The sequence below is a fragment of the Tyto alba genome, unplaced genomic scaffold (genome assembly GCF_018691265.1).
Source record: "Tyto alba isolate M040663 unplaced genomic scaffold, T.alba_DEE_v4.0 Super-Scaffold_42, whole genome shotgun sequence".
NCBI classification, from domain to species: domain Eukaryota; kingdom Metazoa; phylum Chordata; class Aves; order Strigiformes; family Tytonidae; genus Tyto; species Tyto alba.
The window spans coordinates 4,890,819-4,905,564 of record NW_024881318.1 but is presented as its reverse complement, the minus strand read 5'-3'; the positions used below and the strand labels follow the sequence as shown (position 1 = coordinate 4,905,564).

Here is a 14,746-nt window from a genome sequence, read left to right as displayed (position 1 = left end):
GTTCACATCATAAATCACAAGCATCAGACACCTCTATATTCCCTGTTTCGTGGCGTATTTGTATGTGATGTGATCTGCCAGTGGGGACCAGCTCTGTGCATCGCAGTCGGAGTTGCAGTACTTTATGTTCAGGGGTGGTTTGATGGGATTTACATATGCCTTGCGTAGTCAGAATGCTGAGAGTGCTTTTTATTTAAGAAAAATAAAAAATAGATGCTGTGTTGGTCAACTCTTAATTGATCAATCCCATCTGGGTATTAATACAATTAACATGTAGTCACTTAATTTAGGTAACCCCCATGGGTTGCCCAGCCATGTGAAGGCAAGAGGATTCCTGAAGCCTTGGGAGATGGGCAGCCTAATTTAGGCATGAAGGCCAAATGCTTACACATTAACAATGTTCATATATTTTTAGCTTAACCATGTGAATTTGATTAAAAATAAACGCTAATAAGAGAAGATGGTCTTATGTATAGCATGCCAATGGCTGAAGCACTGAGTGCAGCTGGAAAACAGGACCGTAGAGCAAATTAGCATCTCCTTGCTAAGATTTTGTGTTTCTTCTGGCTTGCTTGGAATAGAGTCCTATCTGGTGGTTGGTAAGTGTTGTTTGAAATATTCCAGTTCATCCAGCAGGATGAAGTATTTCCAATATTAGGCACAAGTCTGAGGAGAGGTTGAACTCTTCTCCTGTTGAAAATAGCTAATAGTAAATAGGCCTACAGTTACTTGATGCATTGTCTTCTGGCCTCTTCTGCTCTTGAAACACTGGGGAACTTTCCATCCCCATCTTGTCAGACAGTAAGGCACCTTCCTCTTCTTCACTTCCCACCGAGGTGCCCTTTGTGGCAAATTGGTTTAACTTCTATCTATTAGCTTCCCAAATTTCATATATAAAAAATGCAAAGGCGTAAGATATCTTATTAATATTCATTTTCTTGTAATATTAATATCCTTCCCTTTGAGTCCTTCTCATTAGGCTGACAGCCAGTACTAGGAGTGGTTGCCTGGTACTGTTCTGCAGGAATTCCCTGGCTGGTAATATTGCTGAGTGTGCGTATTGATAACTTGATTTTTTTTTTTTCTTTTTTTCCTCCTCCTGGTTAGTTTCTTCTAAATCAGAAATATGAGTGTCTAGTTTTTAATCAGTTTTATCTCCTCTGAGATGTAGGGTTTCCAGTCTCGTAGAGTGGGGTTTGCAACAAGAAGCAGAACATTTTATTTAGCTCCTGTTTCTATGGCTGAAGTCGAATACCACGTCTACATTTGGATTGTTTGATGAATTCTATGGGTCTTGTTCTGATATTCTGCTATACATTACTCAGTGTAAATCCTTTCAGAATTGTAAACTGGAGTTAGCAAATGAAAAAGAGTATAGTGTAACTAAACTATAGCACCTTTTTGGAAACCAGCCTATGGAAGAGAGAATTAGACAACAGTTTCTGAAATATTTACATTTCTAGATTCACTCACCCATGCTTTCTCTTTTTCCTATTTTCTGAAGCAAGCAGAAGGAAATCACTCTTTTTCATTACCTTGGTTTCTTGCCCTTCAGCTATTATGTGAATTGAAAGTGAAAAAAAGGTCTTGTCTTGATGTTAAGTAACCTTGCAGACTTTAATTTGAAACAAACAAAGCATTTAAAGCAGTTCTTCTCTGGGGGTTTGTACTGAGTGCTACTAAATTGCTGAATATTTAATAGCTAAACATGTTCCAGACCCTGAGGTCTGTCCCCCAAATGATAAGCCTTTTTATTAAGTGAACTTTAATTGCTTAATAATTGGGTCTTCTGTAAGGAAAGATGGGGAGCCTGATAGGCTGCCAACCAGTCTGTGTGGTAAATCAGAGTTGGGTACCACTTTCAATTAAGTTTCCTAAGTAGGTTTGGGTATAACGCAGGGAGGTGCATCAGCAACCCTTTGGCTAAAGAATGAAGCATCATTGAGGATCTGCAATGTTTAATTCCAGTCTCAGAAAGTGACTTTCTCAGAATGTATTTGCTGGTCTGTTCCCTGGAGCTAGCTCCCGACAAACCAAACATCTGCGTAGCTTCAAAATCTGTCTTTAAAATAAATCAGCGTAAGCCAGGAGAGCTGTAAAGACCCAGTGATAGTTTTAAGATCTCATATATTATGGTCCTGCAGAGCGATGAATGAGTTTTGAACATAATCATGGGAAAAGGTGGCTAGTGTCTTCATTGGGACACAGCAAAAGGCTTTTTGCAACATCCTGATCTGTTCTGCATAGATTTTATTATGTTTTTTTAAACTTTAAAAGAAAAACAATTAGAATACCTGGGAGATGGTGCAGAGACAGAGCAAGATGTGAGATGGCTGTGTGTGGGGGGCATAGCAGGTATGGTGCTGCCATAGAAAAAGTCCCTCCATGGCAGTTGTTTTAGTCCTAGTCTTTACAGTAAGTTTTTTAATTTAGCTGTCTTTCTTCCTGGAAGAATCTACAGTTTTCAACAACTTCCCATCATTGTTCATACTGTGTTTATCTTCAAATTTATTTATTTATTTATTTTTATTAAAGTGTTGAATGCTTCTATTTTTCTAGCTTGAGCCAGCTTGGCTGGGGGTGAAAAGCTGTTCCTGGTGCATCTGTGCCAATAGCTCTGCTGGAAAGTAGCATCTTCGCTGTGACGGGGAGGCATGCGGGGGTGGCAGGGCTTGTATGGATGACTGCCTTTTCACTCATGTTGGTCCTAGAGATAACTTGTAAACATGGAAATTGGGAAATACCACTGCCCACACAACCGCAGATTCACGTAGGCTCTTTGTGTTGGAAGCCTTCACCAAGTCAGTTTCTGTTGTGCTAAAGAATTTCTCTGCTAAAGAATTTCTCTGCTTCAGCTCATGGCAGCACTTCACCTGCCTGGTGGGATCTCCTCCTTGCAGATGCTCTGCAAGACACGAGCAACGTTTTTGAGGAGAACAGAGACAAGCGATGGGGGCCAAAAGCACACCAGTGTTCCAACTGGGCAATGAACGTGGGGCACCCACTCAGATGCCTTTTCCAGTACACAGTCATTCCCCAGTACTGATCTGCTGAATATTTAGGTAGCATTTTAATCCCTGGGAAGTTGGGGTCTTTATTGTTTGCTTCATCAGCTTCTTAATAGCCTCTACTGACAGCTCCTTTTTGAAAGCCTTCACTGAATACTGGCTGATGTTAATCTAAAAGAGAATTGTTTCCTATGTACTTTTTGGTGGCTTTTAGTGTTGTCTTGTAAGTTGCCTACTCTGTCAAACACGTGGTGCCTGTTTGCACACACCTCCTAGTGACCATATTTACTGATATGGCTCAATAGTCCCTGAAGGCAGGCATGTGCCGAGTGGGCTGGGGGCTGGTAGGGTCATTACTAGGGACTGGCCAGGACTAAAACCAGAGCAGGTCCCCAAAATACGTCCACATCATCTCTACTACATCCCTGACTCAAGCAGTTGCTTCAGCCTATCTCCTTGATTTGTCCTTTTCATATTCGGCTGGAAAGAAAGCTTAATAATTGTTTTTCCTTTTTTTTTTTTTTTTTTATTTTTATTTTTATTTTTATTTTATTTTATTTTCCTTCTTTGCAAGTTTATTTATGCTATTTGTCAAGCAGCAATGCTTCCAGGTAATAAAGTCCATGGTCTATCTAGACATCATCTTTCACTTGCATGCTGAATCTTTCAGACCCTGTTCTGTTCCTGCCAGGTTTTCTTCTGTAGCATGTGAAAGATGTGATCCTTGTGTTTTTGCACCAAGTGAGGGTGGGACATCTGGGGCTTTGCAGTTAAATCTCCCAGCTCTTCTCTCCTGCCCTTGTAGGTCAAAAATGTTTCATGGAAAAACAGACATGGGCCAATCCCCGTTCAAAATATTTTGATTATGTGACCCAAGTAACTTATTTAGTAGAGTCTTTTTAGAGTATTTTTCCTTTTATTTGGAGGGAAGGAGAAATGCAGCAAGATGTGACTAACATTTTCCTAACCTTATGTAGGTTTAGCTGTGCGTTCCCTTGAATGCCACCCTGTTCTGAGTAGTCTGCATTTCACGATTATGTATGTGTACTTTGTTAAAGTTGTTCCTGCGTGGGCTTGTAACAGGTGCAATTTGTTACTCTTTATGTTGATAACGTATCTTTTTTTTTTGCTGCTAATGAATGTAATTTGCAAAGCAAAGTGTTAGTCACCCCATCATTATAGCAACCTCCAAGTAGTTTTCAGAACCTCACATAAACTATTTTTTTTTTTTTTTAGTCTGGATTATTAGCAACATCCAAATCAGCATGGAAACAGTGTGCAACTTCTGCTTTCTGCAGCTCTATAACTGCCTTTTCTTTTTTTTTTTTTTTTTTCTTCTGTTTGCAGGACCACTGAGGTTTCTTTCCCAGACAGAATCTGTCACGGCTTTTGCAGGAGACACGATTCTGCTGAAGTGCGAAGTCGTTGGGGAGCCCATGCCTGTGGTGCACTGGCAGCGAAACCAGGAGGACTTGTTCTTGAGCCCGTCTGACACGCGGGTGGCCGTCCTGCCCTCCGGAGCTTTACAGATCAGCAGGGTTCAGCATGGGGACAGCGGGATCTACAGATGCCTGGCGAAAAACCCAGCCAGCTCAAGAACTGGAAATGATGCAGAAGTCAGAGTTTTGGCAGGTAAGAAGTGGACCCTTCTACATCACCTCTTTCTCTTGTCTGGTCATGTCCTTTGGTTCTCTGAAAGAGCAGTCACTCCTCCTGAGGCAGCTAGGCTGATTTATCCCACTCTCTTTCCAGTTCCTTTTACAAGCTTCCAAGTTCTTCTTCACATGGAAGAGCCTGGAGACCTTTAGAAGCAGTTGGATGCAAAGGTGAGGAGTTGACACCTTAGGGAAGTATTCATGCTGCCTAACTTCAAGTACCAAATTTAGATATGTATGAAGCTGGTCTCTTTTACGTGATCAATTCAGAGAGAGAAGTACTTTCCATCTCAGAGTACCACAATTATTGTCCCAGAGCAGTCTCTGGAAGTGCTCCTCTCACTCCATTGACTGGAAAGGTAATCTGTTGGGACTAGCTGCTGAATTTTCCTACTCAGAGTTAGGTTGCTTTGATACTTCAGTGCGTGATGTGATCTGCCAAGTTGCCAAGAGAGCTGTTTGGGATCTGGCACAATTTAACTGTGACAGGTAATGTTCCTAAATTCATGGCTGAGTGAGCACCTTGCTCTCTCTGTCTTAATAAACTCATCAGCTAAATAGATGGCTACCACTGCAGTATAGTATCCAGAACTGAGCACCAGAAGAGTGGTTTGAAAAAGGTATTGCTGGAAAATCTCCTTCCCTTCTAGTTTTACACATTAACATGTAACCATTAATTAAATGTGACAGGGATGATGCATTTTTAGAATTTTTTTTAATATATGTATATTGTAGACAACTGTTGTTGGTTTGCATGATTTTGCACTAAGTGGGAGGTAACTGAGCAGGATTCTCAGATTTCTGAGATGGTCCAAATGCTGTAGAAATCAGGAAGATCAGGATCAGTTTCAGGGAAGTGTCCGTCTACTAACAGAGATGAAGTGTGATACATTCGTCCTCACTTCTGGGAGTGGTTTGTAGCTCTGGGATTTATTGCAGTGGAATTTGGGGGATTACAGTTTCTTCTTTGGGGTTTTGACACCAAAAAAATGAACCAGAGGGTTTTTCCCTGTTTTTTTTTTTTTTTGTTTGTTTGTTTGTTTGTTTAGTTTTTTTTTTGTTTGTTTTGGTTTGTTTTTTTTTTTTTTTTTTGCGGACCAGCGCTTGCCCCTGATCTCTGTTGTGTGGACATGTTCCCCATCGGTTTGCTTGTCCAACGGGCTGTCTCGGGGTGGTGGCTCTTGGGGCTTCCCAGCTCACCATGAGCCCTAGCGCCCTGTCTCTTTCCCTATACATTGGGCAGCACTGAGGCATTTCTGTCTCTGCCACTATTAATGGCAGTTAGATCCATGGGAGGAAAAAAAAATAATCCTTTTTCAGATGTCTTGGTTAAAGTTAAGAAAATCACCAAACTTGTTATTTTGAACAGACCTGGAAGATTTCTCTCAGGTTCCCCAGGCTATTGTTAATTTGCCAAGCATTTACATTTCTGAGCATTTGTGGATGGATTGATGTTTCTTCCTTTTCCCAGTTTCGGTCATTAACATCATGGTTAAATGGCCTCTCTCAGGCAGTCTATAGGAGAGAGAGGAATTAATTTATCTCTTCCTCACATGTTAAAATTTTATACCAGGGAAACACTGGAGCAAATAATGAAGAAACTACATAACAAGGAGTTAGTGGAGTCCATCAGACTTTGGCTTAGGGCAAGAAGCATGAGGTTTCATTTTGGGATAATGTGAGCAGACAGCAGCTCTTGTAAGAAATGAGTGGTGTTCCTGAAACAAAAATTTAGATCTTATTGAGCCTCTTGGGAATTTTGCTCTCATGTGCACGCTTTGATGGTTCAGAGCTATCGGATACTTTGCTGCTAATTCTGCCTCTCCTGTTTTCGCTTGTTGGTAGAAATCTGTCTTCAGTTGCATCTTTCCTCTTCCATAATTAGTGAAGGTAGAATACTCTTGTTAGCCTTTTTCCCATGGTTAGTGAGGAAAAAAGAAAGTCTTAAATCCTGTTCAAAGAAATGGGTGGTGGTGGGGGGAAGTGTAAGTAGTATATCATAATTCTGTTTTTTTAAAATGCTGCTTCTTCCACGGATGGTGGATGTGATTTGTTTGAACATGCAGCATATCTGTTGGGATTTGTGGCAAAACTGACAACAATCCTGACAAATAACTTCTAATCTTCTCTACAGTTTCCAAAAAGAATGTGAGAAAAAGGAATGAGGGATAAACATCTTTTGTCATTTAGTTTCTTTAGTCAAAGTGCCTGTGGCTTAAATATTTAATTCTACATTATGGTGGGTCTGGAAATATTTATATGTCCTCTTGACAGAAAAATTCATCATCCAATGTGAATACAGGTTAGAAAAACGAAATATTTGGATGAAGGAATTACTGATTTCCTGGACAAGAAAGTAAAATTCACTCTACCAGATCCAAGCCTGTGGTTTAACTCACCATGTAAATGAAGGAGTAGTTGAGCCTTCAACCTCTGTTACCAGGGAGTAGTGGTTTGTAGGTGCTTAATCTCTCTAAAGGGTGCGGCAAGGCACTGGGTTCCAGGAATTTACTTTGATAACAAAAGACAATTTACAAGTGACCGTTTGCAGATGTTTTTCCTACATGCAGTTTGATTCTGCCAGGACAGGCTCTGGAAGGGGCTGATTCTCCCCCCAGTGCATCAATAAACACATTTTACCAACAGCTTCAGCTTTGCTAAATCCTTCGTTAGAAACCACGTGCCTGTAGAGGTACAGGCCATAGGAGAACAAGTTTTGAAGTGCTTTTATAAAAAAGGCCAGTAAACCTGAGCAACACACTTGAAGAATTTTTAATGCATCAGGTTTTATCTGTTTCTCTTAATTTTAAGAGCAGCCATTTCAGCTTTTTGGAGAAAGCTCATTTCAAACGCACATTTTTTCAGCTTTCTAATTGAAGAGCTCTTCTTTTCTCTGTGGTCCAGAAACTTAATCGCAAATGAAAAGTTTCAGCAAATACTGAAAACACAAGGAAATTCATATTCAGATAACTGCATGCACTCACCTAGTTAATTTAGAGGGAATAATGTTATTGCAAAAAAAAAAAAAAAAACCAAAAAACCCCAACCAAAAAAAACAAAGTGAAAAAGATCTTATACAAACCACTACAAAGGAATTAATTCTTAGCTAAATTTGTTGTTTCTGTAAATTGAGTAAGTTTCTTTGGGAGGTCTGTACACTTCAGAAATATGGAGGATATTTTAAAAACAAAACTTGAGTAACTTGATGTGTGAAAGCTATTAATTCTTTATTTATAAATAATAATCCTGCATTTACCATTAGCTGTTCAAGTGGTCAGCTGCTGTACTGTTGTCTATTGTGGAGGTTCCTTCTCTGTCCCTGAGCTTGTCTGCTGAGCTGCAGTGCAAGATAACAGTGAAATATGTAATTCCTTCATATTTAAGGTGCATAGAGTTTTGTTGCTGCTGTGTGATTCAGCTCCTTCCTCATGGTTGCATTTCAGAGGAGACAAGGGTGACAGCAGCAAAAAAGACTGGATACAAACGGATCCCACAAGAAGGAACTGGGAAGAAGAGGTTGATGGTTATGTTTAAGTAATTGCATGCAGCAGAATTTGCCTCATGAGCTCAGGCTTGCTTTGATGCTTAAGTGTTTCCACTTTTTAGAAAAAAAAGCAATTGCAATGTTAGACTTATTTAAATAGAGCATAATATTTTTATACTGATGGAGTTTTGGAGTTGCCACAGTCTTAGCTTGAATAGTCATGTTAAGACATGACGCATCTTGTCTGAGGATATTTGACTTGGTAAATGTCTGTATGGGAAATGAAAGGTCTGGAATATACTGAATTATGCTGTTTGATACGAGTTTGTTGTTTAATATGAGTTTTATAGTTAAACTTAGTCTTGAGGAAGTTCTGGCTAAGCTGAAAGCATGCAATATCTTTGAAGCTCAGCTATCAGTTCCTCATGCAACACATTGAGCTTGTATCAGGTGCACAGTTAACTTAAAGATTTCTTTTTGTCTTTCATACCCATGGAGGATCCCTGTGTTGATGTACAGTCCCTAAGAGCCACTAATCGTCTAGGACAGCTCTTTAACCTCAACAGCTAGTGCTTAACAGTGTTTATTCTTCGATGAAAACAGATTTCCAACAGACGTGGCCCATTTAAAATAAATACTGAATTTGTGAATGTCTTTTTTTAAATCTAGCCAATTTCACATTTAAATTCTCCAGTGCCTATTTCCTGCAGGTGTGCCTTGCCCTAATTCCATTTACTACCAACCAAACACCAACAAGAAAACAACCCAGACAAAATCCCCAGAAAAATCAGTGTCATCTATAGATGCATGAATTGCAGGGGTGATGCACGCTACTGGGGATAGGTCCCCTTGACAGATGGATCCAGATCATGAAATAAGCTGAACTTGTTTGCACCACATGTATTTTAGTTTACCAACAAGGTCACGCATGCAAGTGTGCAAAGCCTCTGTTTAGAGTGGAAGATGCTTTGGCAGGGATCTCTGTTACGTGGATGCTAACAGAATACGAACCTCAAGTCTGAGGCAGTAGCTGAGGGAGTGAATGCTGATAAATTAGTAATAGTTCAGAAAAGAATTATAGTGTTTACTGTACATAGCTTGCCTTTTGGTAAACACATGAGAAATTTTGTACTTTATCTAGATCTTTATAGACTTGCTGTTAGTGTGCTCTGCAAGCACTTACTTGGGGAAAAGGCTTTTTAATCTGCAATTTTTTATAAACTACATGAAAAACTAATGACTAGAAACCTGAAGCTATATTCTTGCAAGCACAAAAAAGTTGAACACTTAAACCTAGTAATAGCCGTTGGAACTGTTTATTTTTGTACTGCATTTCCCATCAATTGCATTTAGTTGGATTAGTGGATTTTTAGTCACTGTTTCTCCTGCCTTGCAAACTGAGCAACAAATGGATGGAAAGCCTTGTCCTGAGCAGTGCGCCTAGCATGGGCAATGCTTGTGCTGCTGGATTGGGATAATTCCTGTTAAAGATTTCGCTTTTGTCTCATTAGGAGAGAACCATTTGGATGGGGTATGTCCTGTCACAGAACATGCTGTGTTACCAAGTAATAGTGTAGTTGTGTAATTATTCTGAATTTTCCTTTTCTTTCCCTTTCTTGTCTTTTCTTGTCTTTTTTTTTTTTTTTTTTTTTTTTTTTTTTGTCTTGTCTTTTATTAGTAGTAGTATTTGGATCGACTGGGGGAAAAATATTTTCTTGTTTGGTAAATATATCCTCCTAAGGTGTCATCTGTTAAAGTCAAGTTTGAAAACAAGGCAGCAGTGTGAGAGTATTCACACATGTACTTGTGCTATTGTCTTTCCATGTGTATTCAAATCAGGTAAATTCCTAGTTACAAAATACTCACATAATAACTTAAAGTATCCAGGTTATCCCTACTTCCAGCTACCCAAATGAATAGCAGTGCTGAGGTCACTTTATGAGCTAGCTGTATTCTGACCTTTAACAAAAAAAGATTAAATTTAAAATGCTTATTAATAATCCTGGGGAATGAGCTATTTTGCCTCTCTCCCCTAGATAAATCTGATTAGTGCTTAAGTAATCTCTTACATAATACATACAAATATCAGTTTCCCATGTTACAGCAGCTTGCCTAGTTGGAAATAAAAATGAGCAGGCAGGCAGATGTACGTACAGTCAGTGTGTCCTCTCAGCATGGAGCTGAGCTCGAGATCAATGCAATCACAAGAACAATAACTAATATCAGCTAAAAAGCTGTTTGCTCAACAATTCCCTGGCTAGATGCCAGATTAGTGGTTTTAATTTATGAAATATGCATAGAGATTTTGATGATTGCTCTAAACAGGATTGGTTTTAGTACTTATATTTGAAGCACAGATTGAGTTCAGAACAAGGGCCTTAAGAATATAATGTAATTTATTTCTGGATGTATTTGAAAGCGTAAGTTGTTATTGGAAGGTTTCTGGTATATGATTAACCTTATGAAATTGAGCTTGCTTGAGGATGCTGATACTGTCAGCTAGTGGACCATAGGCTGGCTGGCAAATTCACATATGTGGAGAACAACAAGGTAGTTTACCTGAAATTTATCATTGATTCTGCTTTCAAAATGCAGTCCACAAAGAATCCCAAACAAAAGGGAATCCTGGAGTGTTGGAACAGCCTTTATGTTCCTTCTTTGAGCTTTGATTTATACTAAATAGTGGCACTAGAGCTTTAATATGGAGTATTATTTCATACTACTAATAATTAAAAATAATTTATTTTTAAATAATGTAATTAGAAATTATTATAAGTAATTACAATTATTAATAACATACAGATAAACCATTAGTGACTATTAATGACTATTATAGATCCTAAACATCAGAGATGCAACTGAGGGTTACATCCAGGTTTGGCTGGATTTTTATGAACTTGTAGTATTTGGATTTATTTTTTATTTTTTTAATTGCATGAAACATTACTTTCTTCTCTGGACATTAACCCACTTTACTAGCAAAACATACATGACTACCTCAACAATATTACATTTGGTAAAGTTATCTCTTAAACCAGAAGAGAATTCCCCTGTGCAGGAGTCAAATTAGCAGCCTGAGAGAATTTAAGTGGAATGAATCAAACAACTGTTGGGGAATTGCGAATGCATTTTTATATTAAAAAAAAAAAAAATTACTATCTTGACAAGAGTGGCTTTAAAAGCTTGTTCAAACCCAGATGTTTTCAGGTTATTATATCCAGATAAAAATGTAGCTCCTGGAGGAGCTGAGAAATTCTGAGGACCATCAATTCTTGACCATAAATTTTGAATATTGAAGTTTCCAGTGGTCTTGAACAAAGCAACCAATCTTTGAATACCTGACAGTCTGTGAGGCTGCCATCTTTGAGAGACAAATAATAGAAAAGTCCATGCAATTAAAACCAGTCAGTATCAGTATATAAAAATGGAAGATGTCAGCATAAATTCTTGGTAATAGTTTGTATTGTTATAGTAGATTTCTGGGATGATTTTTTCCCTAATAAATGAGAGAAGTTGGAAATCAATATGTTGTCTATATCTTAGATCAGATTCATAGCCATTAAGTCTCCAATTAGAAATGGTTACTCAGCAGATTTTTTTTTTAATGGGAGTCATCACTAAGAGCCAGGGATATATTCTCAATCCTATATTTTCTAATATAACATATAACAATAAAACTGCAAATTAAGGCACAGAGGTGGTAAATGCTGAAGAATACAGATCGCTAGACAGAAATTTATAAATGGGGCAGAACTAAAAAAAAAAAAAAAGACTATTTAATGTGACTGGTCCTATTGTCCATATCATAGGAGAGCCTAGGGGCTGGGACAACCACTTCCCTATGACAAAAATCCTGGAGGTTCATCTTGAATAATCAGCAGAAGAAAGGCGAGGCAGTGCTATGAGGGAGGGCAATGAGATCCTGGTAGGGATAACACCAGTGACAGCCAGGTCTTGGCACAGGAGATGTGTGAATTCCGTGCTGAGGTCAGCATGATGTGGGATGTCTGACTCTTGACCACGTTTTCAGAAATGTTGCAGGTTTGGAGGAGGCCTAGAGTATGGCAATAAAAATTATTTAAAAGACTGTCCCATTTACCATTTAAAAGCTACAAATCAGTCTGGGGCTGCTACTTGTTTCTAAAAGTTGACTAAGCTAGTCTTCAATTATTTTTTTTCCTAAATTATTTTTATTTATCAACTCATCAGACTGGGACTGGGAGTAAAATCTGTTTCCTCTCTTGTTACATTCACAGACCCGCATTGAAAATCTTCTATTAGGTTCTTCTCTGGATTCAGTTACTGCCTGAATCAAACCAGTGCTTCTTAATTGCTGATGTTTTTGCATCTCAAGGACGATGTAGGTCTAAAATATAACGTCTGCCAAAGCTCTGCTGCTCAGCTGAAAGCAAGAGTGTAGATGTGTTGCTACTTTCTTGCCTCAGCTCTAGTCTCCGTTTTTGGGATAGAAGATAATGTGCCTGTGGAGCAGTTCCTCACTCTGTTTCAGTTTTGCCTCTAAGACTTTAATGTCTAGATGAAAAGCTTTCTCCTTTTCTCTTGTAAATATAAACCAGCAACGTCCCAGTACTAAATTTTATATTATCCTTTTACCTAAGGATCCCAAAGAACAAGTTGAAGGCCTGTAAATATTTTTGTCTTTATTATGGATGAGGAAAATGAGTGTCTCACAAGAAATCATCATTAAAGCTTGAAATAGGACCCCTGATGTATAGTCTCATGTTCCAGCAGCGACTTGGCATGGTTTTCCTTGCACTTTAGTTAATGTATTTTGAAGTTACTACAGTAAGAAAAATGTCTTCACGCCCTGCTGCGTGTCGGTGCTAATGTTAGAATCCTTGTGTGTCCTTATTACTTGGAGGCTCCTGGTCATGTCACGTCCCCGAGCTCTGCTGAGCCAGGCTTGTGTTTTTTGGGAGGGGAGCACAGAGAGGCTGAGGAAGAAAAATGCTAGTGAAGAGATTGGGAGGTGGTGGCAAAAAAGCAAAATCCCAAAGTAGAGACTGCATTCTGGTTATACATTTTAATGCATTCTGTATATTGAGAGATCGCTATCATCATAATGACAGATTTCTCTAACGCTGTTCACACATAACCCTTGCTTTCTCATTGGGATTAAGTGTTCAGCCTCTAGGCATGATGGTGAGATCAGGTTGGGGAATTTTGCTGGCCTTTCTTCACTGGCAGCAGAGAGCAAAATTGGGTTTTATTTGGTATAAATCTTTATCTCTCTTAATCGAATTTAGAAATGTGACTATGAACACTTAGAGATAGTCTGTCACATCAGTGTCACATTAAAGGCATCTCAGTTCTGTAATTTGCAATACAAAAACTGCTGCAGTAAAAAAAATAAAATTGTACTGGCAAAGTACAATATTATCCAAATGCGTTCAGAAAAATTTCCTTGGGTATGATATGATGGGAGTCTTTCGTCAGCTGAACAACACTTACAAATTCACTGTAGCACAAAGTAGCTTAGCACAGTGAGGTGCCATACAACAGGATGCAACACTTTTTTGTGAAAGCGTTTCCTTTTTTTTTTTTTCAATATTTAAAGTAGCTAAAATACTGCAGTAATATTTTTCTCCTCGAGTGCTGAAGAGCTGTATCTGTATTGCTGAATCTGAGAGAACTGCTTGCAACTTCATTTTCCTTGGGAGACAGAAATAAATTGCATTGTCTTGAGTTCCACTTGCTGAAGACTGATTTGGTATGAGAGTTAAATACATCTTCAACTCTTATCAATGCATATTGACACAAATCTGAGGGTCTGAGAGAACAGTCAGTGATTGACTATAAAATATGTTGGTAAAATGTAGCAGAAGCTGTGCCTTTGACAAAAGAATGAGAAAAAAATTAATTCAGGTCCTTCCCCTACTGCAGAATACATATATGTCCTTAGTTATGAAATATCTCAATTACTCCATTAACCATCTATAAAAAGGAGATAGAATGACTTATGCTAAAAAGGCTTTGTGAAGGTATATATATATTTTTTGCAAATAGTATGATATTCTCAGAGATCAGTGTAACGGGGACTATCAAAATCACATGCACATTCACAGATCCTATTTGTGGTTTTGAATTTCAACTATGTGTCATTGATTTAACGAGCATGGAAAATAGGTGTATAGCTGTACCTCATTACTACACATTGTGTGCTCAAGAAAAATGGTAAATATGAAACGAGAGGTTTTGCTTTGTTCGCGGAAAATAAGTTCTTACAGATCACCACTTTATAATTGGTTTTGGGTCTATCTGTTCATTCTTAAACATTAATATATAGAAATTAGTTAAAATCAACAAATGCCAGCAATGTGATAGGTACTCTGCAGACTGGGAAGCCAGCATAGCCCTAGCTTCCAACTGGTCCAGCTCCGAGTGTGCGTGTTGTGAGCAGTGATTGTGGTTGTGAGAGTGCTGAGCTTCCTCCACCTCATCCCAGTCAAGCAGTTGGCTTGAGAAGCTAATGCTGAAAGGGACCAAGAGGTCTCTTGTCATGTCCCCATGGATGGGGGCATCACAGATGTGAGCTCAGGCCACAGATGACACGTCGGAGCGTGAGAGATTAAATAGTG

At 38.7% G+C, this 14,746-nt stretch overlaps 1 protein-coding gene across 1 annotated transcript in view; it reads left to right on the top strand.

Annotated features, from left to right (window-relative positions):
- The window catches only part of DCC (DCC netrin 1 receptor), a 592,838-nt gene that overhangs the window by 273,168 nt on the left and 304,924 nt on the right, over nucleotides 1-14,746 (top strand). Inside the window, exon 3 of the mRNA XM_042804693.1 lies at nucleotides 4,356-4,640. Coding sequence (XP_042660627.1) covers nucleotides 4,356-4,640 — 285 coding nt within the window. The remainder of the gene's footprint in view (nucleotides 1-4,355; nucleotides 4,641-14,746) is intronic.